Here is a 24,220-nt window from a genome sequence, read left to right on the forward strand (position 1 = left end):
GGTGGCCATAGTGGAAGCCATTGAAAAAACATTAGAGCTCGGATGGAAATATATATGGGTAGAAAGTGACTCGACAGCTGTAGCTCAAGCTTTTCAGGAAAATAAGATGCATTGGAGAGTTAGAGGAATCTGGCAAACTCTGAAGGAGCAAGCAACATGGATCAACATCACCACCACCTAGAGGGAGACTAATCTTGGAGTTGATAGTTGTGCTAAACATGGTGCAAATTTACCACAGGGAGAAAGGAAATGCTGGGACAGTAGACCTTCATTCATGAAAAATCTAGAGAATCACTACACCACCTATTTTCGAGTTGTCCACTAGTATTTTGATGTATTTGGAAAGGTACACATATGATGATATCTTTCCCAATCAGTTCTTCAAGTCCTTTTCTTTTATTGTAACCTTATTCTTTATTAATCAATTACCTTTTAGCAAAAAAAAAATAGTAGCGATATTAGGCTTTGGTCCATTTATAGTTGGAAATTAGACTTTAGTCCAACTTTTGGTAGTCAAACTCGTTGACTTTCTTATATTTTGCTTAATACCTAGAATACCCTTACACGTGTGTCTCACACGTTTGATTAGTTTTAGTTTTAGGATTGCTACGTGGCAAACATCTAACGTGTGTAGATCTACTAAACTATGTCTGTTGATTTCCACTTTCGCGTATCTCAAAAAGGTTGCCAGAAATAATGAGTTCTCAGCACAAGGATTCTTTCGATTCATCTCAGACAGACAAAATGGATTAATACAAAAGGGATTAATTCTGATTCTTCCCTTTCACTGAGTGCTTTAAGAGGTCTAGAAGAATTTGATATTTCTCGTAACAAATTGTCAGGTGAGATTCCAGAATATTTAGAGCAGTTCCCTTTTTTAAACCTAAATTTGTCCTCTAACTAGCTTGAGGGACGAGTTCCAACTAAAGGGTCTTTGTGAGCGCTAATGCAACTGCAATTTCACTTGTTGGAAACAAGAACTTGTGCGAAGGAATAGTAGAATTGGAGCTCCCTCCATGCATCCAAAAAGGGATCAAAAAGAAAAAGAAAACTTCCTTCCCTGTTAAAGTGGTTGTTCCTATCATTGTTGGGAGCATGTCTTCTTCTATTATCGTGTGCTTTTCTTGTACGCTGGCGAAGAACAAAGGCGAAAAATGAACCATCTTCAAAAGAAACATCGTTCAACCAGCTTCTTTATGAAAGGATCTCATATGGAGAGCTCTTTAAATCCACGAATGGATTATTTGTGGACAATTTGATTGGTGTTGGGAGTTATGTGATAAGAGCCCAAAACTGTAGTTTTAACCCCTTAATAATATTACATTTAGACCAATTATGTGTATAATAAATAAGAGTTAGTACTATTTACGTAATTTTGTGTATTTCAGGTCTTGGAGTCAAATATGTGAAGAAATATGTCACTTTTGCAAGAGAAATGAGCAAAGGTTGGTTGCTAAGAAGTTCTATGGTTAAAGGCCAAGATTCAAGGAGAAAAAACTTTTTAAAGCCCAGTCAAAGCTGAAAAGTCAAAGTCAGTAAAACCTTTGGGTGGTGATACTAGAGGTATGGGGTTCAAACCCCGCTACACACAATTGAGTTACTGATCTCTTTAAAAACAAGCTTGCCCACACATTTTTGTAAGTGCCTTCTAGCTTAGTTGGTAAAACCTTTGGGTGATGATACTAGAGGTCTGGGGTTTGAACCCCACTACACACAATTGAGTTATTGATCTCTTTAAAAATAGGCTTGCCCACACATTTTTTTACAGGTGCCCACTAGCAAAGTCGGTAAAACCTTTGGGTGATGATACCAGAGGTTTGGGGCTCGAACCCTGCCAGCATCAAAGAGTTACTGATCTCATTTAAAATAGGCTTGCCAATCAAAAAAAAAAAAAAAAAAAAAAAATCAAAGTCAACGGAGACAGAAATAGAGCATAAAAGTCAACATAACTTCCGCAAGTCGTATCTTTGGACTCAGACCTCAGAATTGGGCCTATTATATGTCAAAACGACCGGCTCGAAAAGAGATTTCTAATGGTCCAGGCCTTGACCCAATAAGAGGAGTAAAAGTAGATTAAAATACTGTTTCAGTAATTTCCAGCAGAAAAACCCTTTTTGGACTTAAGTAATTAGGTTTTAGGCTTGATTTCATGGCCCAAAACATGGCTCCAAAGCCCATGCACGAAATTGTAAACCTAGCCCTCTCCTATATAAAGAGGACTAAGGCATAACTCTCTACTAACTTAGAAAGTACTTAGATACAACTTAGTTTTACCTTAGTTAATTATTCAGTACTTAGTTTTTAATATAATTTTAATTCTTAGACTCTCTTCCATTAGATTAATCAAGCCAAGTTATTGTTATTATAATGTCTTCTTCTTATTCTTCTATTAATGATAGTCTAATGAATCTTAGCTAAACCTCTATTGGAGGGGTTTGATGAAGCTTTGATGAAGACTTGATATGTTAGTTAGAATTATTGCTTATTCAAGAGTTTCACTCTAGAGGTTAGTTTATTTACCATGAGAATGGATTAAATTTTCTCTCATGCTAATTATTAGTTGGTAGAGATTGTCATGAATAGTTAGGGATCAATACTTAATCTTTATTGGCTAGGATTGCAATAATATACACTAGCATATTAGGAATTTATCTAAATGAAATCAAATCCCCCTAATACCTCTCTTCCCATTTTCATCTTATAAACAATTTGCCATAGTATAAATTAGCATATCATAATTAGTTATTCCCTCATATTAGTTTAATTCAATTATTGCTCTCGTTGATATTATAGAATTATTAAGTTAGAAAAACTGTTACGTCTAGTAAACTAGGAGTAGAATGAATTCTTTACTCCACCTTATCACAAGATAATCGAGAGTAGAAAACTTGATCTAAACGTAGAACCCAATTGCTTTTACTTATTCCTAGCATAAATAGTTAAGAGTAGGTAAAACATTAGTTTTTAGTTTTATCATTATGGCTCTGTGTTTAGAGGTGTTGTCCAAGACATGAACAAAACTGTTGCTGTGAAGGTCCTAAATCTTCAACGAGAAAGAGCTTCAAAGATTTTCCTAATCGAATCCAAAGCTTTGAGAAATCTCCGCCATCGAAATCTTCTCAAAATCATAACAGCTTGCTCAAGTGCGGACTTTCAGGGGAATGATTTCAGAGCTCTAGTTTTTGAGGACATGCCTAACGGGAGTTTAGAGGAGTGGATACATCCAAAGACTGATGATGAGCACCAACTTCAGCCAAGAAATTTAAGTTTCAAACAAAGACTTAATATAGCTATCGATGTTGCTTCTGCACTTGATTATCTTCACCACTATTCTGAACCGGAGATTGTCCATTGTGACATAAAGCCAAGCAATGTTCTTCTCAATTATGACATGACTGCTCATGGAGCTGATTTTGGAATAGCAAAGATGTTTTCTGTTACTGGTGATGATTCTTCTCAAAGCCAAATCAGCTCATTTGTAATCAAAGGATCAATTAGTTATGTTGCTCCAGGCAATTGTGAATTCATTATGGGATTTTTTGGGATATTTATGCTTTGGTCCTATTTATAGTAGCGATGTTAGGCTTTGGTCCATTTATAATTGTGAAAAGTTTTCCGTCGTTATTTCTAACAACTTTTTTGAGATACGCAAAAGTGGAAATCAACAGACATAGTTTAGTAGATCTACACGCGTTAGATGTTTACCACGTAGCAATCCTAAAACTAAAATTAATCAAACATGTGAGACGCACGTGTAAGGGTATTCTAGGTATTAAGAAAAATACAAGACAGTCAACGAGTTTGACTAGCAAAAGTTAGACTAAAGTCTAATTTCCAATTATAAATGGACCAAAGCCTAATATCACTACTATAAATAGGACCAAAACCTAAATACCCCTTAACTATTTTATCATCAGCCATTTCACATTTACTAGAGATTGGGTAGTTAGTTGGGAGCTTGTACTATGGGTGGGGGAGTATTAGTTTTAGAGGTCTTTTAAACGGGCTTTATGTGGTGGTCTCTCACTGTATCTCTGGTTGTACCCCGTTTGTGAATTTTTCTCCTTTTTTTCATCCTAACAAATATTACTTAAAATAAAAATAAAAAAAAAAAAAAAAAAAAAAAAAAAAAAAAAAAAAATCAATCACATTTGTTGTTGGTCATTTTACATCAAGTTCAGAAAATTATTTTCAAGTCGTATTCTCATAGAAAGATTTTGTGGTTAGAAAGTAATAAGCCACATAAAAATATTTAGATCTGGACGACATGAGCACCAAGGCGCATAGGATATGGCTGTAACTCTGCAATTGTGTTACATGGATGCTCACCTACAATTTCTTGGCAGTGTATGGGACAACTAAATGATTGAACGGAAAACTTTTCAAGAAAAACAAAATCCTATATCTTAGGAAATACAGTAGTACCTCGACAATTTAATACCCTTGGGACCAAACAAAATTTATTAATTAAGCGGGTTTTAATTAATCAGTAAATTAATAATTATATTAATTAATATTTATTAATTTATCCAAATATTTATGAATTTTCAAAGTTTATTCTAGAAATATTTTCTACGGTTCTAAAGATCATATTATATTATCTTCATATACATTTCATTATACTTTAAGAACTTGTTCTCTTATGTTTTAATGTTTTAGGAAATAGCTATGTTTTAGATCCCGCCTTGACTTAAATTTCACGACAAGACAAACAACACTGGACTCATAGACAAGACAAACAACACTGGACTCATATTATATTTTAAGACATAATATTTCGCTTCATTGTATTTTTTTTCTTATCAATTTATGTAATAAATGGGCTCTACTAAACTCCACATGGGGTTGTTTTGAAATCTATTATCTTATAAATTTAGCGAAAACCAAGGAGTTTTTTTCAATATTCAGTGCATATGCCACATAAACCAAGGAGTTTTTTTTCTCTCTTGGGCAAACAGGTTGTTAGGCGCGCCCGCGCTCTAAGTATGCTGGACAAAGGCCCAGCTCCTCTTTTAGCTTAACGAACAGGTTGTTAGAGCCGCGTGCTTTCGACTTTGCACGGCCAAGGCACGCGCCAGCCTATCGTATTTCAACAGGACTTTGACTGTTTTCGGAAACAGTATAAATATAAGTTTTTTTTTGTAAAAACTTAACCTAGCCAAAAGAAATAAAGAAAGTGATTGTAAGAGAGAAATTCTTAGTGAGTTGAATGTTCATTCTTTGTGAGTGAATTAAGAGCTCTTGTAATCTGTTACTCTAGACATCTAGTAAAGCTTGGAACTCGCAGTGTGGATGTAGGCAAATTGCCAAACCACGATATATCCGTGTCTTGTGGTTTGTTCTTCTTTTACATTAATTGTTTTACTTTATATGCTTATTTAATTGACATTGAGAAGTGTTGGGATAGTACTTGGAGGGTATTGAAGTCTTGTCAAGAGAGAAGGATCAATCCTTGTGTAGGGTTGATCTATTTGTAGTGGATAACGTTATTTTCGTATTGTATTATTCACAACAAATATCTTATGAGAACTGCAGTAGTGTTTTATCCATACATCTTTCTCCTTTTGGTTGTTCTACCACTACCTTTTTTTTCCACGATATCAGCCCACTTCCGTCCTATACTGGTAACCGAATTGGAGTGAGCATCTTGTGTAATTTGTTCACTACCCTTAGTTTTATTTCCATTTTCTTCTTGAAAAGTAACTTTTTTTGTATTTCGGATTGTTATTGTATCTTGTTCTCTCTCTTCTACAATAATATTGTTGGGGGGAATAACGATGCCAATTGATCCCCACCACTAAAATAACTTGTACTAGGATCAACAACAATCTCCAGACTAAAATCTAAACTTTCACTACAACCAACCTAGCATGCCCAACTCTCTAAACAACTATCACAAACAAATAATAATGCAGAGAAAGTAAAACATACCACAACACAAAGATTTAATGTGGTTCGGCCAATGGTGCCTACTTCCACAAGAGCTAATCATTTTATAACGTGGGAAGGACGATTACAATCACTTCTTTCAGTCTCTCACCTTACTAGATCACTCCTCTCTCTCTTTACATGCTTTTCTCTCTAACAAAGGTTTCTCTCTAAGACTTGTGTTGGCTTTTTTTCGTGTTTTGTGTTGCTTAAGTTTTCCCAAAAATCCTAGTTCTCTTTTTATACTAAACTTGCAAATCTCGCGGTTACTGTAGAAATAGAAATCTGCAATTTTAGGCCTGAGCGCGTGCGCGCCCTCAGACAGGCCATTTCAAGCGCGCGCGCCCTCATCAAAAAACACAGGAAAAGTCCAATACTGATGTTTCTGAAAAAGTTGAGGAAAAAAACTATTTTCTTTTTCTCTCCAAGGCTCTTTGGGCAAGACTAGTTTCGAGCGTTCGCTCGCTCAAACTTCTTTAAGCAAACATCATCGGATTCTCTCATTCTTCTTCATGTGAGTGATAACTCCAACAAATATCGTCACAACTAGCGCCCGCATCGGATTGAGGATCCTCAAGCTGTTCACTTCCCTTGATCGTATTTTCATTCTCTTCACAAATATTCACTATATGAGCATCTGGCACTGTGCTAACTTGTAATTTGCTCTCTTCAACAGTTACATTAATACTAAGAGAAGCATCAATACTTTCCTCTTCACATTCTCTAGGAATCGAAATCAAATGTGAATCTGGGACTGTACTAATAACTCGCTCTTGAACTTTTTCAACATTTGGAGTGCTAATGATCAAACTCTCATTCACATTTGATGTACTACTTCTACTCCTGCCACTTTTAGTCTTTTACAAGAGGCAATGTTGACAACACAAACAAAAAGTTTCCTTATTTTTGCTAGAACTTGGCCCATTTTTGACTTCTTTTCTATGGCTCTTTCAATGGAGTCGTCTCACCGGTATATATAGCATGTTAATCAGTTAATGGTACCCAAGAGAGAAAACAGAGAATGCATGGCTATTAAGTTTTCAAGGAGATGATGATTCAGATGCCTAGTAAATTGCTTATACTTAATAGTCAACGCGGGTATAGGGAAGATTAAAAGGCTTAGGGGTTGGTGCAATATCTATGGGAATGCACGTCTCAATCGTAATTAACAACTTTATTGTCTTTTGTAAGCCAAGTGAATAATGCATGCCACGCCAAACTGTTCACCTGGTCTGAAATGTGATTTTGAGTCTGCCTCCTTCCCAACCCCCAAGGATCAATAATTCCATATAACCAAGAATAGCGCACATTCTCCATGTCATGCACTCAAAATGATCATTCGGAACCTTAGCCATATCATTGCTTGAATCCTTATTAGGGGAAAAAAGAATCACATCAAACAAATATATTGCACAAAGATTTCACTGTTAGAATGTTGCTTATGTAATGCATGTCTATAGTGCTTTGTGTTTATAGAACAATGTAAAAGTTAGGGTTTACCTCATTCAGTAAAGCGTTTAGAATAATTAACAAACTTCACTCATGACTTGTCATTATAACAAATTGAGCTGATACTTCAAATGCACCTAGGTTAAATGCACAGCATCCTACGTTTAGGATTTTCTTCATGGACAAATTGAGCTGTTCTAAAAGGAGTAACGATTGCTTGGAAGATGCAAATTAAATGAATTATGCCACTAATTATCATCATGAACATAAATATATTAGAAAGTTTGAAATCCATATAATCGCATTCCTCATAGTTGATAATTAAATTCAAATATCTGAGAGTCATCAATCGACCAAAAGAACGACACCATATGTAACTAATTTTCATATCCATTTGCCACACTACTTTTCTGGTTTTGTTTTGGATGCATGAAGTGAAGTTAACTATTCGTTACGACCAAATTTGTAAGTCCTGCTTGGGTAGCAATGAAAGTTATTGTCACCTCCAAATCCAGACTTATTATTGTAGCCTGGGTAATCTGTCAAACTAAATTGCACGTCTTCTATCAGCCGAAGCCCATTGTGCCTAGCTAGATTTTCTAGATTCCATTCATAATAGATGGCACTTGTTTTATGAGTAATGTGAATTTCTCCCTCATTTTGAAGCAACTCCTTTGCCTGTGCCATAAACCCCCTAACTAAGGCGCGGTTCCACCTGCACAGAAATATCAAAAAGTCTCGATTAATTATCAAGTAGATATTTCTACATGCACACTTTATCCTAAAATAAAATGCATTATTTAACAATTTTTCGAAGAGATTTAAGTTCACAATCAACTAACTTACTTGATTTCTTCCTACATCCACAAGACAATCGAGGCCCAAAGTTCAAAAATAAAATGCATTTTTTTAACAATTTTTAGAGAAGAGGGAAACAAATGGTTCTAACGTTATTTCATAGATTCGTTTATCTAACCCTTAAATAAGGGCCTAGTGGGCTGAAAATAAAGCATTGGGCTGAATTATAATTTCTTCCTAGGCTCGACGCCTCGACCTTTGGGGGTTGAGCCGAATAAATAAACCAGCCAGAGGGAAATTGAAAATGATTCGATCAAATCTGGAATGATTTAGCAAGTTCCAGTTTTCCCACATTGCAGTAGCATCAAAATTATGTATCAAAGTGCACCCTCTACTCTTCAAGTCCTTGATGTTAGACATGGCCTCTGCATAGCTTTTCTTCAGGAAAGCTGATATAGGAACAATTATTATATGGTTAATATTTAGGATTCACTGGTCAACGTACATGTACCATGAGAAATATAATTAGTATGGAAAGTGTACATACTTAGCTCAAAAGGTTATATTGAACTTTCTCTATTAAAGTGATTTTAATTATACATAATTTTGAAACGAATGAACCAATGATCAGGCCACTGGTGTTGTTCACCACAGGCTTGTACTAGTTAAAATAATCATTCAATACCCAGCTCAAGAAAAAATTTATGGATGTACAAAAAGCAAGCATGCATAGAAAAGGAAAAAAACTTACTCTTGGAATCAAGGGAAGTTGCAACCATGTTACTACCAGAGCTAAAAGCATTAGCCAAACATGCCGTAAACGAGAAGTCACCCTCCCCAACCAGCAGTATCTTATGAGAACTGCAGTAGTGTTTTATCCATATATTTTTTTGCTCTGGTGGCTTTGGCACAGCCTTTTTCTGCAAGATACTATCCTGATCCTCCTTCTAGGGCTGGTAATCAGGCTCGGTGCTCGTGAGCAACTCGGTGCTCGGTTCGTTTTGGGATTGGCTCGTGCTCGCTCATGAAAAAATGAGTCAAATATGAGCTTAGTTTTAGGCTCGTTTCGAGTTCGAGTTCGAGTCAAGTAGCTCGCGAGCTGCTCGCCACCAAATAGTTTTCTTTTATCTCTTTATATATATATATATATATATATATTACATATAAATACATAGAAAAGAGAAAAATACCTAGACCCACAAACACATGAACCCATAAGCCCACAAGGAAAAACCCTAAGTAATAGCCACGTCTCAAATGTCAAAAGTCAAAACACATTTTATCCCAAAAGGCCAAAACTTACAGGCGGCTCTCAAACCCCATTACACCCCACACCACCATCTCAAAGTTAATCAACTTATTGACACCTCCATCATTGAACTTCAATTCCTTCATTTTTCATATTTGTTTTCATGGAGTAAATTTCACTTTTTTTTTTTTTTCTTTTCATTTTCTTTTGCCCATCATTGATACTCAAGGTGATAGTGAGAAGTTAAAGTTGCAGACTTGCTGCTATTGTAGAAGCAATTGATCCAAACAAGGGCATTGCAGCTAAGAAAGTTGGAAGATAGAGATATGAGAATACTGATTTTGTTATATTTTTGGCTTTCACTTTTTGAAAGTGATGGTATGTAATATATAGCTCGTTGTAAATTTGTATGTTGATTGTAGTTTGGATGCGCTTCTTACTTTCCTAAAACTGAAATGTAATGTGTTTTGGATTTTTTGTACTTAATTCGTTCAAAAATGGAGTTTATGCCATTATTTCCAGATCTAGTTCACGAGCTACGAGTCTCGAGCTCGAGCTGCACTCGAGCTCGTTTTGTAAAACGAGTCGAGCCGAGTCGAGCTCAAGCTATGTGTAATTAGAAACGAGCCGAGTTTGAGCGCAAAGTAGGGCTCGACTTTGAGTTTGAGCTCGGCTCGAGCTCGACTCGAAAACCCACGAGCCGAATCTGAGTATGTCAATACTTGGCTCGCTCGACTCGATGACCACCCCTACCTCCTTCACTGCTACACTGGTAGCCAAGTTATTCATTTGAGAGTCTTGTGCAATCCGTTCACTTCCCTTTCTTTCATTTTCTTCCTGAACAGTCTCTATATGAGCATCTTGGATTGTAATAACTTGTCCTCTCTCATCTATAACATTAATACTATCAGTACTAGTGCTCGCATCGGATTTATAGTCCTCTCTAATCTGTTCACTTATATTTTCATTCTCTTCAAAAATAATGTATACTCTATTCTTACAACCTCTGAGCTCACCTCTCTTTTCTTTTCCTCTTTCTTTCTCGCTCTCTTTCTCCCTTATATCCTCCTCTCCTTCTTCTGGTTCGTCCTCTTTTCTTCATCCATCGATCTCCTCTCTCCACGTATTGCGGTGGTTATCTCTGGCCTCACTATTCACCCCCTCTCTCCACGTCTCCTAGCAGTCTTCTAGCAGTTCGGATACCGCTCCCTTTCTCATCACGTCTTGCAGCGGTTCCCAAACGGTTATGATGTCACGGACCTGATCCCATGTGACCTGCTCCCCTGTACTATACCACATCCGGTCCATTTGTCACCATTAACCTCATAGGTCATACATACTACCCCTACAGATGCCATCTCTCGGTCCCATAGATGGTCCGCAGACAGAAATGGGGCCGAGAACTAACTTTCCTCCTCTCTTTCCCGCCGTATATCTAGTTCTTTTTCTCTGTCAGCCCTCACCCCTCATTATTTTATTCTGTCCCATATTTTACTTTTCTCAGCACGTGTTCCACACTCCCACCTGCTCCCTTTTTATTGCCATGTGGAAATACGGCGCATGCGCCTCCAAACCTGCTGCCTCTTCGATTTTCGAGAATCCACGTGTCTCAACTTCTGTGATCCTTTCTTTCTCAGTAAATTTCCCTTTTGCCCCTGCCCCTTCAAATCCCGCTCAAACTTTCTATTTTTCACAAAACCCCCAAACCCTCACTTACCTCTTCCACTTCTCTCTCTTCAACCCTTTCTGCTTTCTCTCCCCTGTTCTTCCCTCCGGCAGTTATCTCCGGCTCCGCTCGTGCTCTCCATCTCTTCTACTGCTTTGGCTTCCTCCTATCGCAGGTTTGTTCTTTTTTTTCCTTTGCTCTTCATTTTCTTTTCCTCTCATTATTTGTTTTCGTATCTTTGGGTGTTGTTGCATCATTTTCTTCCTATCTTGAATTGCGATTTTTCCCTTTGAGTGAAAGTCCATTCCTTGCGTTGTTCCCATTATGTCTGGATCGGAATCGGTGGCTACCTCCGCCACCCGATCCGATCGTTCTGGATCGGTCACCCCCAGATCTAGTACACCCTTCGCGGACAAATCGGAATCCCCCGCTTCTGAATCCCACAGTCCAGCCGATGTTCCCTCTACTTCTGGGAGGACCTCTTCTATTCCTCCCCCGCCGTCGTACTACCGCAGACCCAACTTAGATGCCGTTAAAGCCGCTTCTGGCATACCCAGTGACGTGATACTAGAACACGTGTCCGGCGTCACACACTTTCCTCACTTGGTAACTCCGCGACCTGGATATTGTCACGCCCCGAGACCCAACACACATCCCGAGGACGTGAGGATGAATCTCAAGGCCGACACCTATCCTGATTCTACCGAAATTTCGGCAGAGTTTCCTTTGTTTAATCCACATTCGTAAACCCTAAAACCTGTCATAACCTGTCATAAACCTGGACATTTCATAATACCCTTCCACCAATCATATACATATACAAAATCTTCACCCTATACACAACTGTGATGCCTATATACATATCCAAAATGTTTAAGGCTAACTACACTCCAATACATCAAATAAATACATCAAAAGGAGCGGAGCTCTCTATATGTACAACCAAAATGGCTAAACTATCTCTATACCACCCAAAATAGGAACTTGACTCCGTCCTCGTCAGGCATAAGGGAATCCTCCCAAATCCCCATAACCCTCATCGCTAGGGTTAGGAAAAGCCTCCTCTGCCACTGGCTCGTCTGAAATGTTAAGTAGGATGAGCAAACAACTATGCCCAGTAGAAACACACATAACCAATAAATAGTTTACTTATAGAAAACATTTAAAACATGCAGGGTTTCCATAAAAGTATTCAAATATCGTGACTATATATATATATCACTAACTAGCAGAAATTATCTCGACATGCTTCCTTGATACATAAAATAGAGTTTTCACAATCATCATACAACTATTGTGGCCGCTGCATCCTATTAGAATGGTGAGGTAATGACCGTAATACTCGGCCCGATCCACAGGCAATCTCGGTTCAAGATTACTTCCCGATTAGTGAACCATGCACCGTTGTTTTTCGATTTTACCGGGAGGGAGCTGAAATGCCGTTGTTGTGTTTCGACACACAAAAATCCCAAAGCTTTTAGGGCTCGGTGGGCCCTGTGACCACGACCCCCCATACGGGCCGTCACCTAACTTACGGTGGTCAACCGTTCGACGATTCCGCAGACTGTTTCAGATCCCGATCGACACCTCCTCGAGTGGACTAAACTCTCACTCCTCGCGTCTAAACCTCATCGAGGTAACATGTAACCCCACACAAACTAATCACCATACAAAGATGACACGCAAAGCATGGTTATCTAGAAAAGTAGAAAAGGAATTCCCGGACTACATCCGGTGATGCATCCCTTTAAAGGTGGCCCACCACCTCGAAGGTGTACACCACGTTGGAATCCTAGAGCTTAATCGCTCCCTCCGAAATCGACAACAGTTCCTTCTTTATAGGAATTCACAGTTCCTTTTTCTAAATCCTCTCATGATAAACATAGTAATATCTATATATATGCTCGTATTACCGATTGTTTTCAAATACTCTAGTTACATATCTAGTTTTTCTTTTAAAACTGTTGATTATATAGGTGTGAGCTCCTGGATTTTCCGAAATTGAGTAGAACAACCTATGACTCCCAAACGGGCCAGTCATAGTAAATAACAACCGATGATTCCCAAATGGCGAATCATCGTAAATAACAACAACCATTCCGAGAAAAATCCAGAACCTCGCACCTAATTACAAACAACCGGGAAATCCTTCCCCGCATTACAAAATCCATCTCTATGTCTCCTTACTGAGACAAGAGACGCGAACCTTTCCCCAAAACCAGTTTTTCACTTTTAACAAAGAAAACAATCCCTCGCTACCCCAATTTTACAGAAACCCATTTCACACGATAGCTATCTATATATATATAGTTTATAGCGAGGAAATACAGTGCAAAACATGAATATCATATATACATGCATGGTTGATACGCAACTATCTATTTCCTATTTAAACAATTCAAATCATGCATGAAAATAAGCAGGCTATATATTGGTATGTAGGTTCCTACCTTAGCAAGTTCCTTCTCCTCAAGCCCACTTAACCAAATCGAGCCCGCTTACCCGAATCAACTCGAATTCAATCCTATACAGCATATACATATACGTCGGTTGTTAGAATTGATCGAACAACGAGGAATTCTTAACTAGTGTAAGCCGAGAAGAAATCTCGACGTTAAGAATTTGGTTTCGGATAAATTTCCATCTAACTACCGTTAACAGAGCTACAGGCCATTTCTGGCATTGTTCCTCTGACAGGGCTCTGTAGTCATTTACAGCCACTGTAGGACCGCACGTCAATGCCAATCATATCTATCAATCCCCCTAACTATTATGATTTTTCCCAACTCTAACTACCACAAATTCCACTCTTCAATTCACATTTAATCCAATACTACTAAGTGGGTGTTCTTTCTCACTTATTCGATACTCAACATGATCTTAAACAAGTGTGAACTAGCATCAATGCTCTAAAATAGATTGAATATTTAAAATTCTTACCGAGTCAGCCGATCCCTCCTCAGTTTTCGGCTCCACCACTATTTCACTCCACTCTAGCTCCTCCAAACTGCCACTGCCGACCTTCAACACCCCTAATACAATCAGTTACAACCGATATATCCAATTCCATCGAAATTTAAAGCTAATTATCTAATAGAGACGGAATCGCACTCACCTTTCTCTGCGATTTAAGCAATGCTTCGAAAATTCACTAGCTTCTCCAACTGCTACTACCGAAATACCACACTCCCGTTCAATATTTCCATCAATACATCACAAGCTATCAACATCGAGTTTAAACTTGTTGATTGAGGCAGATTAAACTCACCCGGCAGCGGCGGTACGACGAAATTCACTAACCTTTCGCAAATCCCGACGCAATTCCAAAAATATTTGAATTCCCGCACTTGCTTTGAGTGTTGTTAGGGATTGGTTGTTCGAATTCTTAGGTTGAATCGGTCGGAGAGAATTCACTCACCTGTCGCCGCGATTTGGCTGCGGTATGCTCGAATTTCCAAGAGATTTTGAATTCTCTCACTTCAGTTTAGTGTTCCTAGGTTTGGGTGTGAAGAATCTATGGTTGGATCGATGGGAATTGAGAGAATTTCGGTTTCTCTCTCCTAGGGTTTTAAAAGGTGTGAAAATTGGGGAAGAAGAGAATTGGGTGCGATTTCTTTGGTTTCGCGATTTTTGATTTTTTTCTATTTGGGCCGCGATATATTTAGGCCCAAGCCCAATATATCCTAATTAGACTTAACGTCCTACTTAGACTCCTAACCACTAACGAATTTGACGTCGCGTCGTAATTATTTTTCCGACTCATCCCGCTAAATTTAATCTTCTATATTCTATCTCACCGCATGCTATAATGATGACCCAATCATGCGTGTAAGCTGTTAACTCCGTGCACCTTCGCGACGCGAAAAACCGCTAACCGCCATTTTTGGTCAAATTTTCGTATAAGATTTGCTCATCTAACGGGGCTTAGGAGTCGGAGTTAAGTTTCCTTAAGTTACGTACGTTTAAAAAATAAACCCGACGACCAATTTACATAAACGACCCTAGAGTTGATATGAAATTTACAAAAATACCTTTAATAATAATTCAGGCCTTTACATATATCTTGTCGCCACTGTAGGACAGATAGCGGCAGGTTTGCGTTTTCCATTAACTCTTCTTGACGTCGAAGTGTGTAACCACTTCAACATTCCGCCATGCCAAGGCATAGGTAACTTCTGGCGTGTTATGTACGCCGCCAACCATTACAACGAGACCCATTCCCCCAAAATCCAGCTCCGCGATATTCTCGCCCACTTTTATATAAAGAAAAGCACTAAACTTGGGGGCGTGGGATACCAATCCTTCTGCACTCATCCGCAGAAGAAGTCTTTTATTCTTCACATCACCACTTCTGACAAAGTGTGGCACCATTATCCATTGTATGTGTCGGGGAGTTTTTTGTCCGCGGACCTCCCTTCGGAAGTTTCTCTGAGACATCTCCATTTCCTTCCCAGTGGTAAGCACACACCATTTTGAGTCATAGTGTTTTTTGTTCAATTTGTTTGTAACTTGCCTCTATTTTTGTTGATCCAGGTTGGAGACCCGACTCGCGGTCACAGATATACACCGGCGTTACTTCAGAGATCTTCCAATCCCTTCGCGACCTTGGGAGTGCCCAGTGTGAAATTCTCGGCATAGATCCCGTAAAAGCCAATCCTCTCTTACTTGATCCTTCTCTGAAAGACATCGGCAGATACCAAGGCCAACTCTACCGCCTGCCGCCCCCCAAAGAAAGAAAGCCAAAACCGTCACCTCCTCAAAAACGAAAACGTCCCCTTCACCGATCATTCAAGTATACCAACAAAATTTCTCATTCACGAGCTGTCGCACAACGTGCTGCTGCCTCTAAGGCCCCTTCTACTAGTGTTCCCTCATACTCCCGTGTGGCTGAGTGGGAAGACGACTTTGCCTGCAATCCTTCCCCAACTTTTGCCTCCGATATGAATGTGAATAAATTCAAACTTTGGGACACCGATTCTGACGGCAATGCGCCTGTTGAAGCGGCCGAGAAGAGTCCTCCTGCGAAAAGGGCCAAGACTACTTCTCATCCCCGAGCTGGTACCCGCGCTGATACTTCGCGATCTAGTGCTCCCACTCGCCGTCTCAGGCAAGATCCCAGTCTAGCGGGTCCCTTGACATCCGGCCTAACTGAAGTATGGCATCCTAAATTCAAGGCCAGAGACCGCGATGTCAACACTCGCGACTCCGCTCTGGAGAATCCAAATTGCCGCGAAATCTTTTGTTCTTCAGCTCCTATCTCCCTCGGGATCAGGCCTATGGAGACTCTGGCACTGTTGCGTCCCATAGGGCTTCCATCTATACGGGTTGGGAAAAGGTGTGTGTTATCATTGTACTTTCCCATTATCTGTTTCACTATCTTTAATTCCAAATCTTTCTCTTCAGCTGAACCTGGATATTGGCTATGTGCTGCGCGGCTTAACCAGTACTGTGGAGAACTTGGATGCTGCGAAGCAAGAGATTGATGGCTTGAAATCAAAGTGCTCCAAGTTGGAGAAGGAAAGGGACGACTCACGGAGCGCAGCCCTTAAAGCACAGAAGGAGCTCCAGGTTGCCGAGGACAAGCATCGGGATTACGTGGCGGGGGTATCTTCTAAGCTGGAAAGCCTGAAAGAGGCAGAGAAACTTGCCTCCCAAGCGGCTGTGGACAAGGCTTTGAAGGAAGCCGCCGAGCGATTTCGTGGGTTGGCCGCCAAGAAGATAGCTAGGGAACTGCAGCAACAACTGGACCATCTATCCGCAGCTGGCCGCCTTCTTCCCTCGCCACCTCCTGTCTCCGATACTCCACCGCTGGTTCCATCGTCCCCGAACGTTGAAACTGTTGAGACGGCTACTACGGAGGTGCCTATATTGACTGCTAGCGCCGAGACCTCCCCTGGAGAAGTGGGCGAAGAGAATAGCACCGCTGTTTGTGATGAAGCCAACCTCACTCAGGAAGAAGTGAATACAGTCCCCCAACAGTAGACTATGCTGGCTTTCTTTCTTTGGAGTTAATTATTCTGATGTGTAACATTTTGTGAACAAATGCTTTTGCTTGTGCTTTTGTTTGAACATGTATTTCTCCGAACCAATGCTTTCGTTTTGCAATTGGCAAATACCGTTGTTTACTTTTCCCTTTGTATGTTATTAACTGTCTATTATTATTTGAGCATTCACTCTTATCAAATCACTATGGTATCCATTTAATCAAAACTCTTTCCTGATATTCCTTCCTAACCATTCAATGGGGCTATCTTGATTTGTTTTTCAAATTAACTCTGTCTTACGGTCCACTGACTTTAATTAGTTGTGAAGCCAGATCGGGTTGCCTCTAGTTATATTTGGACAAACAATTCCAGGGCGGGCTTCCCCAAGCTCTCTTTGTATAGCTGTGAAGCTAGTCGGGGTGCTGCCCCAATTGATTCGGACATACACCATCCAGCGAAGGGCTCGTCCCCATCCAAAATTCTCACTTTGTATAGGCTGTGAAAGCTAGTCGGGGTTGCCCCAGTTTGATCGGACATACAGTCCTCGAAGGGTCCTCGTCCCATTTCCCTTGTTGTATAGCTGTGAACTAGTAAGGTCGGGGTTGCCCCGGTTTTGATTCCCTAACGGACATACACCATAAATATAAAATGGGCTTTGAAATCCCCTTGTCCCCCTCAGATAAAATCTAACGGAATTAAGCTTAGTCGGGGTTGCCCCTAGTTTGATTTGGACATACAATCCCTTGAAGAAACTCGTCCCCGCGTCTTCCTCTATATAGCTGTGAAGCTAGTCAGGGTTGCCCCTAGTTTGATTTGGACATACAGTCCGCGAAGGGCTCGTCCCCCCCGCTCTTCCTCTGTATAGCTGTGAAGCTAGTCAGGGTTGCCCCCAGTTTGACTCGGACATACATACTCGTCCCTGTTTGGTTTCTATTATCTACTGCTAATCCGGTTGGAAGAAATGCATGTTTATTTCATAGTCATAATAATAAACCATACAAAGAGTACGTTATCAAATATGAAAAGACTGAACAAAGATCTTAGACATGGAACTTTTTCAACATTCTGATCTTCCACGATTTATCTATCTTATCTCCAGTCGTAGTCTCTAATCCATAAGTTCTAAAGGTACCCTTCTTACTGATGACATATGGGCCTTCCCAGTTTGGCCTCAACTTCCCGTCGTTTTCTTTCTTGGTGGTAGGAGTAACTCATCGCAGCACATAGTCCCCCACCTGGAAACTCCGTGGCTTCACTTGTTTATCATATTGTCTCTGCAGAGTTCGATGGTATTCCTCCAACCGAATACGGGCTATCTCTTTTCTCTCTTCAACAAGATTCAAGTCCGCGGCCAATATTTTCTCATTCAGTCCACTTTCCACAGCTTGCGTTCTGGTCGTGGATTCTATCATTTCCACTGGGATGACGGCCTCTACTCCGTACGCCATTGCGAACGGCGATTCATTAGTGGAAGTTCTTGGTGTGGTCCGATATGCCCATAGCACATGACTTAACTCGTCTGCCCATGCACCCTTTCTCTCTTCGAACTTTCGCTTTAGATTGTCCATTATTATTTTGTTAGATGCTTCTGCTTGTCCATTTCCTTCAGGATTGTATGGGGCATAAAACCCTTGCTTGACCTTAAATGCTTGAAGAAATTCTCACACTTTTTTCCCTATAAACTGAGTTCCGTTGTCTGCAATGACAGTATGCGGCAGCCCGAACCTGCATATTATATTCTCCCACAAAAACTTTTTTACATTCTCTTCTTTAACTTGTTGCAAAGCTACGCCTTCCACCCATTTGGTAAAATAGTCAGTAGCGGCTAACATAAATCTCCTTTTTCCACTTGCAAGGGGTAGAGGTCCTACAATATCCAAATTCCCACATGGCGAATGGCCATGGGCTGAACACTGATATCAATGGCTCGGTGGTGAATGTATGAATGAAGCAAATCGTTGGCATTTCTCACATTTCTTGGCGTACTCGGTGGCGTCTCTTTTCATATGGGGCCAAAAATACCCTTATCCTATCAATCTATGAGTTGTAGTTCGCCCCGCGGAATGACTGCCGCAATCTCCTTCGTGAACCTCAGCAAGAACTTCATGAGCTTGCCGCGGACCTATACATTTTAGCAACGGTCCACTGAAGTTTCTCCGGTACAGGTTATCATCCAGTAATGTGTACCGCTGACTCAACTGTTCCATCCTTCGCCTGTCTTGTTTATTCTCCACCTCTACTCCCCTCAAGAAAGCCTTAATTGGTTCCATCCAACTCTGATCCCCTTCGGTAGCGAGGCAAATACCATTTTCATCTGATGTACTCGGCTTGCTTAACACCCTTACTTCAATAGACCGACCCTCTGATCCAGGCAAAACTGCAGCCACATAAGCCAAAGCATCGGTGTGTCTATTCTCTCCGCGGCCCAAATGTGCAAACTGTATTTTGTCGAACTTACTTGCCCTTCACTGTAGGACCTCAAGGTATCTTGCCATCCGTGGACAGCGAGCTGCAAACCCTCCATTCACCTGACTCACTACCAAGTTGGAATCTGAGAAAACAGACAACTCCTTCACCCCTAGATCTCTCGCCAAGTCTAACCCAGCTATCACGGCTTCATATTCAGACTCATTATTTGAGGCTGCGAACCCTAATTTCATGGATAACTCAAGGCGATTGTTCTCAGGAGTAACTAACACGACCCCAATGCCATTTCCTGTGTCCATAGCAGAGCCATCCGTGAAAACTCTCCACCCATTACGCACATCCCACGGATCCAACGGATCGCGGCTGACCTCCCCTTCAGATTCCATTACCATTTCATCTCCCCAAGTGGGATCCTCTGCAGGAAATTCGGCCAAAAACTCCGCCATGGCTTGTGCCTTTTTGCTTGTTCTGACTTGGTAGGTAATCTCATAAGAACTGAGTAAGACCGCCCACTTAAGCATCCTATCTGACTTCTCGGCCTTCAACGCTTGTCTCAGAGGCAAATTTGTTACCACTACCACAGAATGAGATTTGAAGTACGGTTTCAATTTAAGGGCTGAAAATATCAACGCCAAAGCATACTTCTCAATCCTGCTATATCGGGTCTCTGCCTCCAGTAAGGTTTTGCTTTGAAAGTACACTGGCTTTTCTATCCTGTCGATCACCCTCACAAGAACTGAACTTATCGCGTACTCACTAACCCCCAGATACAAATGCAATTTCTCTCCCTATTCCGGCCATTACAGCAAGGGTGCCTGCCCAAGGTATCTTTTCAACTCTTGAAAGGCTGTTTCACACTCCGCGGTCCAATGGAAATCAAGAGATTTTCGCAGCAATCGGTATAGAGGCCGGCACTTGTCCGACGATTTGGAGATGAATCTGTTAAGTGCGGCGACTCTCCCAGCCAGTCTTTGTACTTCCTTCACATTCTGCGGAGATGGCATCTCAATCAATGATCGGATCTATAACACCCCGTCTTTTATTTTCTTTTCCAATAATAATATTAATAGTAATAATAATAATAATGTAAACAGATAAAACAGAAATAGGATATCCAGTAGTTCGGATAAAAGCCCGTAAGTAAGTAGATAGGTTTAAAACCCTTGTTTTTCGGGGAGGTTTTAAAAACTAGAAAATAGGGGTTTCTCATGTAGAGTTTTGAGGGAAAAAACAAAACGAGAGTTTTAGAAAAAAAAAGGAGAGTTTTACTGAGAGAAAAAAAAAAAAGGGGGTTTTGACCGAGGAAGATTATCGTTTCGCGTGATAGTAGACGTCGGGCTTTCGGGGAGCTGTTCGGGCTGTTCGGTTTTAAAACGGTGAGTAGATCTTTTATCTTCCACTGAACCAATATTTCTAAGTCTGTTTAAAAACTTTAATGTCTGATATCGGCTAATCTGTAAATTTCTTTCTGTTCAATTATTCGTCAATGTTATTCTACGTACTGTTTATTCTACATAATGTTCGTTAGTTTGCTGCTGTGATCGACTTAGTCGGGGTACTGTGTAAACAAACTTAAGAAATAAAAAGATGATTTTGAATCATATTTAATTATTGATATACGTTGGATATAAGCTTGTTCTGTTGGAGTTTGGGTAAGCCGTTTTTATTGGGTTTTGGGTTGAGGTGTTGATGTAGATCAAGTTGATAGGGATTGTTGTTTGAATTGGAGATTTGAAACTGTTAAACTGTGATAGGATTGAGGTTTGGTCGATTTGTGTTGGATGGGTGCTGTTGCAGGTGACAGAAGGTCGTTAATGGCAGCGCCCTCTAGTGTGGAGGAAGGGTCGATCAAATGGGTATGGTAGTTATTTTTGGTGGTATGAGAATTGATTGTAGGGAGTATGGTGGAGAGATGAGTGGTGTTCCGGCAAGTGAGGATTTCACAGACCATTGATGGCGTCGAATTGGGATTTTTGCAGTATAATAGAATCAAGTATTTTTGGTATAAGCACCGGGGGTTTTTCTCCCTGAACCAAACCGCGGGGTTTGGGTTAGATATGGTTGACCGGTGGTGGCTGTTGTGGTGGTCGGTGGTGGCTGGAAGTTGAATGAGGGAAGGAGATGAACAGTAGCCAAAAACGAATTTGGGCTTGGGCCAAAATCGTGTGGGCTAATATTTTTACTTTTGGATTTTTATTTTTTTTGGGCCTTAGACTTTGGGCCTTTGGGTTAGAAGAGTTTGTGGACTCTGACTTTGACTGTTGACCAGAGTGGACTTTGCCTTTGACTTTGACCAGGGTTGACTTTGACCAGTTGACCCGAAAATTTGACTTTTTCCTAAAATTATGATTCGGTCTAATAGGGTAAGTCTAGGACTATTAACGTGTTTGACCTTAGGCTAGGACCTTTATAAATATACTTGTAATGCGTGTATTTCTTGCTTTGTGATTTTTCGGTCTTTTTACGTACACAACGTTATGACACTTATACATCCATGAAATTAATAACGCGTAAACCAAAATTAATTGAATCAAGATATTCCTACGTTCTCTGAAATAATCTATGCAATAAAGTACAATAATGCGTAAACAAAACTTACCGCACCCTTTTAGAACTCTCCACGCCTCAAGTTTTGGAATTGAGTTTTATGACTGATGATGTCATATGTTAGGTGGGCATTTATTGAATGTGTCATAAATGGCTCGTTAGCGTTATATAAGGGTATTTATTGAATGTGCCATGAATTACCAGATTGTAGTGGACTGCCCTAAAGAAGAACTAAGGTATTCGCCTTGCGGGTTAGTTGTATTCCTTGAGTGTACGGGAATGTAGGATTGGGTATTCCTTGAATGTGGCAGGAATGACCCAGGGCATTCATTGAATGTGCCATGAATGGCCCGTTAGTGATATGATAGGTATTCCTTGAATGTGGCGGGAATGACCTAAGGTATTCATTGAATGTGCCATGAATGACCTGAGTTTTTGTGCCTAATGAGGCTGTGAAATACGTGTATGAAAGCCCAGAGATGGCTATGATATTGTGGTATTCGGTGGGAGAGAGGCACACAGAAATGTGTGATTTGGCAAATGTGTAGAGTGCAAATCGTGGAGTAGGTACTAAAGGGTGGGTGTATAAGAAAAGTAATTGATTAATTTATAAGAGAAATTGTTTGATTTATGCGAGTGTGTTTGAGCTTACTTTTGAATACATAGAGGATATCTACATATGTTATATACAAGTTCTAACTTTCTTTTGCAGGAGGGTAGGACTTAATAATATTTTGTGCAGGGACGCGGTCCTACCCTTATACAGCAGCGGATATCGGTAAGTTGTAATTCAATTATTTAGATATTAAAACGAGTTATTAGAATGAGTTAATGAGATGGAAGTTAATAAAATGGAAGTTTTGCTTGGGAAGAAACTATGCCGTTTGAGATGATGGAACTACTTGTCTTCCAAGCTGAAAATGATTAGGTTATGATAGATTTAAAGTGTTAGTGGGATAAGTAAAGTTTGAAATGTTTATATGTGGTTAGTCTACTCATACCAGCAAATTCCATTTTGCTGACCCATGTTTGCTTTGTTTGGCAACGTGGGTGTGTTCTTGGGAACATAGGTGGAAGGCAGTGGAACCGCGGCATGTGATTGGGATTCTTGCCTGGAGCAGTCCGTTAGTTTTCTTTTAGGTCTGATTTCTATGGGAAGGATGTAATAACGTAGTTTACCTTTTACATGGCATGAGAACATGGTAGTGATGAATTTCATTTTGAGAGTTTGTTTGATGTTTTATTTGGAAGGATGATATCTTAATAAAGCAATGGTGGATAATTATTGGGATTATTTTAATTTAAGTTGATTCTTTTATGACATGGCTGTTAGGGTTTTGTATGTGTAGTATCCCCTGTCATAGTCTGGGTTTCTAAACAAGTGAACCTAGTGATGTTTGGGATTTTTATATTTCAAATATTCACTTTGTTATTGTTTAGAAAATCGGGCTGTGACAGGATCTGATCTGGATTTGCTTCAATTCCGCGATGAGTGACTATGTAGCCCAGAAACTTTCCTGAAGTTACCCCGAATGAGTATTTCTCGGGATTTAGTTTTAGCTTATGCTTCCGCAGTATGCCAAAAGTTTCCTGGAGGCCTTCCAAGTGCTCTCTTTCCGACATGCTCTTTTCCACCATATCGTCAATATATATTTCTATCCCCTTTCGAATCTTGCCTTCGAACATCTTTTCTCCCAACCGCTGAAAAGTAGCACCCGCGTTCTTTAAGCCAAAAGGCATTCTGGTGTAACAATAAGTACCACCCTCCACCACAAAGGTGGTTTTCTCCTGATCTGGCTCGAACATCGCGACCTGATTGTATCCCATCGACGCATCCATGAAGGAAAACACCTTGTAACCTGTCGTTCTATCAACTAACTCATCCACCCGGGGCATCGGGTAACAGTCCTTCGGGCATTCTTTGTTTACGTCTGTGAAGTCGACACACATTCTAACCTTGCCGTTCTTTTTTGGTACTGCGACTACATTAGATAACCACTATATAAACTCCACTTCCCTTATTATCCATGCCCCCTTCAACCGTATAACCTCTTCGCGGATCCCTTCAGCGTATTTTTGCCTTATACTTCTCATCTTTTGTCGCACTGGTTTAACATCTTCATTCATATGCAAGTGATGACAAGCATACTCCGGATCCAAACCTATGATATC

At 40.2% G+C, this 24,220-nt stretch overlaps 2 protein-coding genes and 1 pseudogene across 2 annotated transcripts; 1 reads left to right on the plus strand and 2 right to left on the minus strand.

Annotated features, from left to right (window-relative positions):
- The first annotated feature begins 332 nt into the window (after window positions 1–332).
- Window positions 333–3,571, plus strand: LOC147476917 (putative LRR receptor-like serine/threonine-protein kinase At3g47570 pseudogene; annotated as a pseudogene).
- A 14,714-nt stretch (window positions 3,572–18,285) lies between these two features.
- LOC147476918 (uncharacterized) lies at window positions 18,286–18,642 on the minus strand. The gene has a single exon (XM_086585865.1). It carries the CDS (start codon window positions 18,640–18,642, stop codon window positions 18,286–18,288), a length of 357 nt encoding a protein of 118 aa, XP_086441991.1.
- An 897-nt stretch (window positions 18,643–19,539) lies between these two features.
- LOC147476919 (uncharacterized) lies at window positions 19,540–20,505 on the minus strand. The gene is made up of 2 exons (XM_086585866.1): window positions 20,306–20,505; window positions 19,540–20,215 (listed from the first exon to the last, which is right to left on the minus strand). Exons 1-2 carry the CDS (start codon window positions 20,503–20,505, stop codon window positions 19,540–19,542), a joined length of 876 nt encoding a protein of 291 aa, XP_086441992.1.
- Between the last annotated feature and the right edge of the window lie 3,715 nt (window positions 20,506–24,220).

Source organism: Coptis chinensis, chromosome 9 (assembly GCF_015680905.1).
Source record: "Coptis chinensis isolate HL-2020 chromosome 9, ASM1568090v1, whole genome shotgun sequence".
Taxonomy (NCBI): Eukaryota; Viridiplantae; Streptophyta; class Magnoliopsida; order Ranunculales; family Ranunculaceae; genus Coptis; species Coptis chinensis.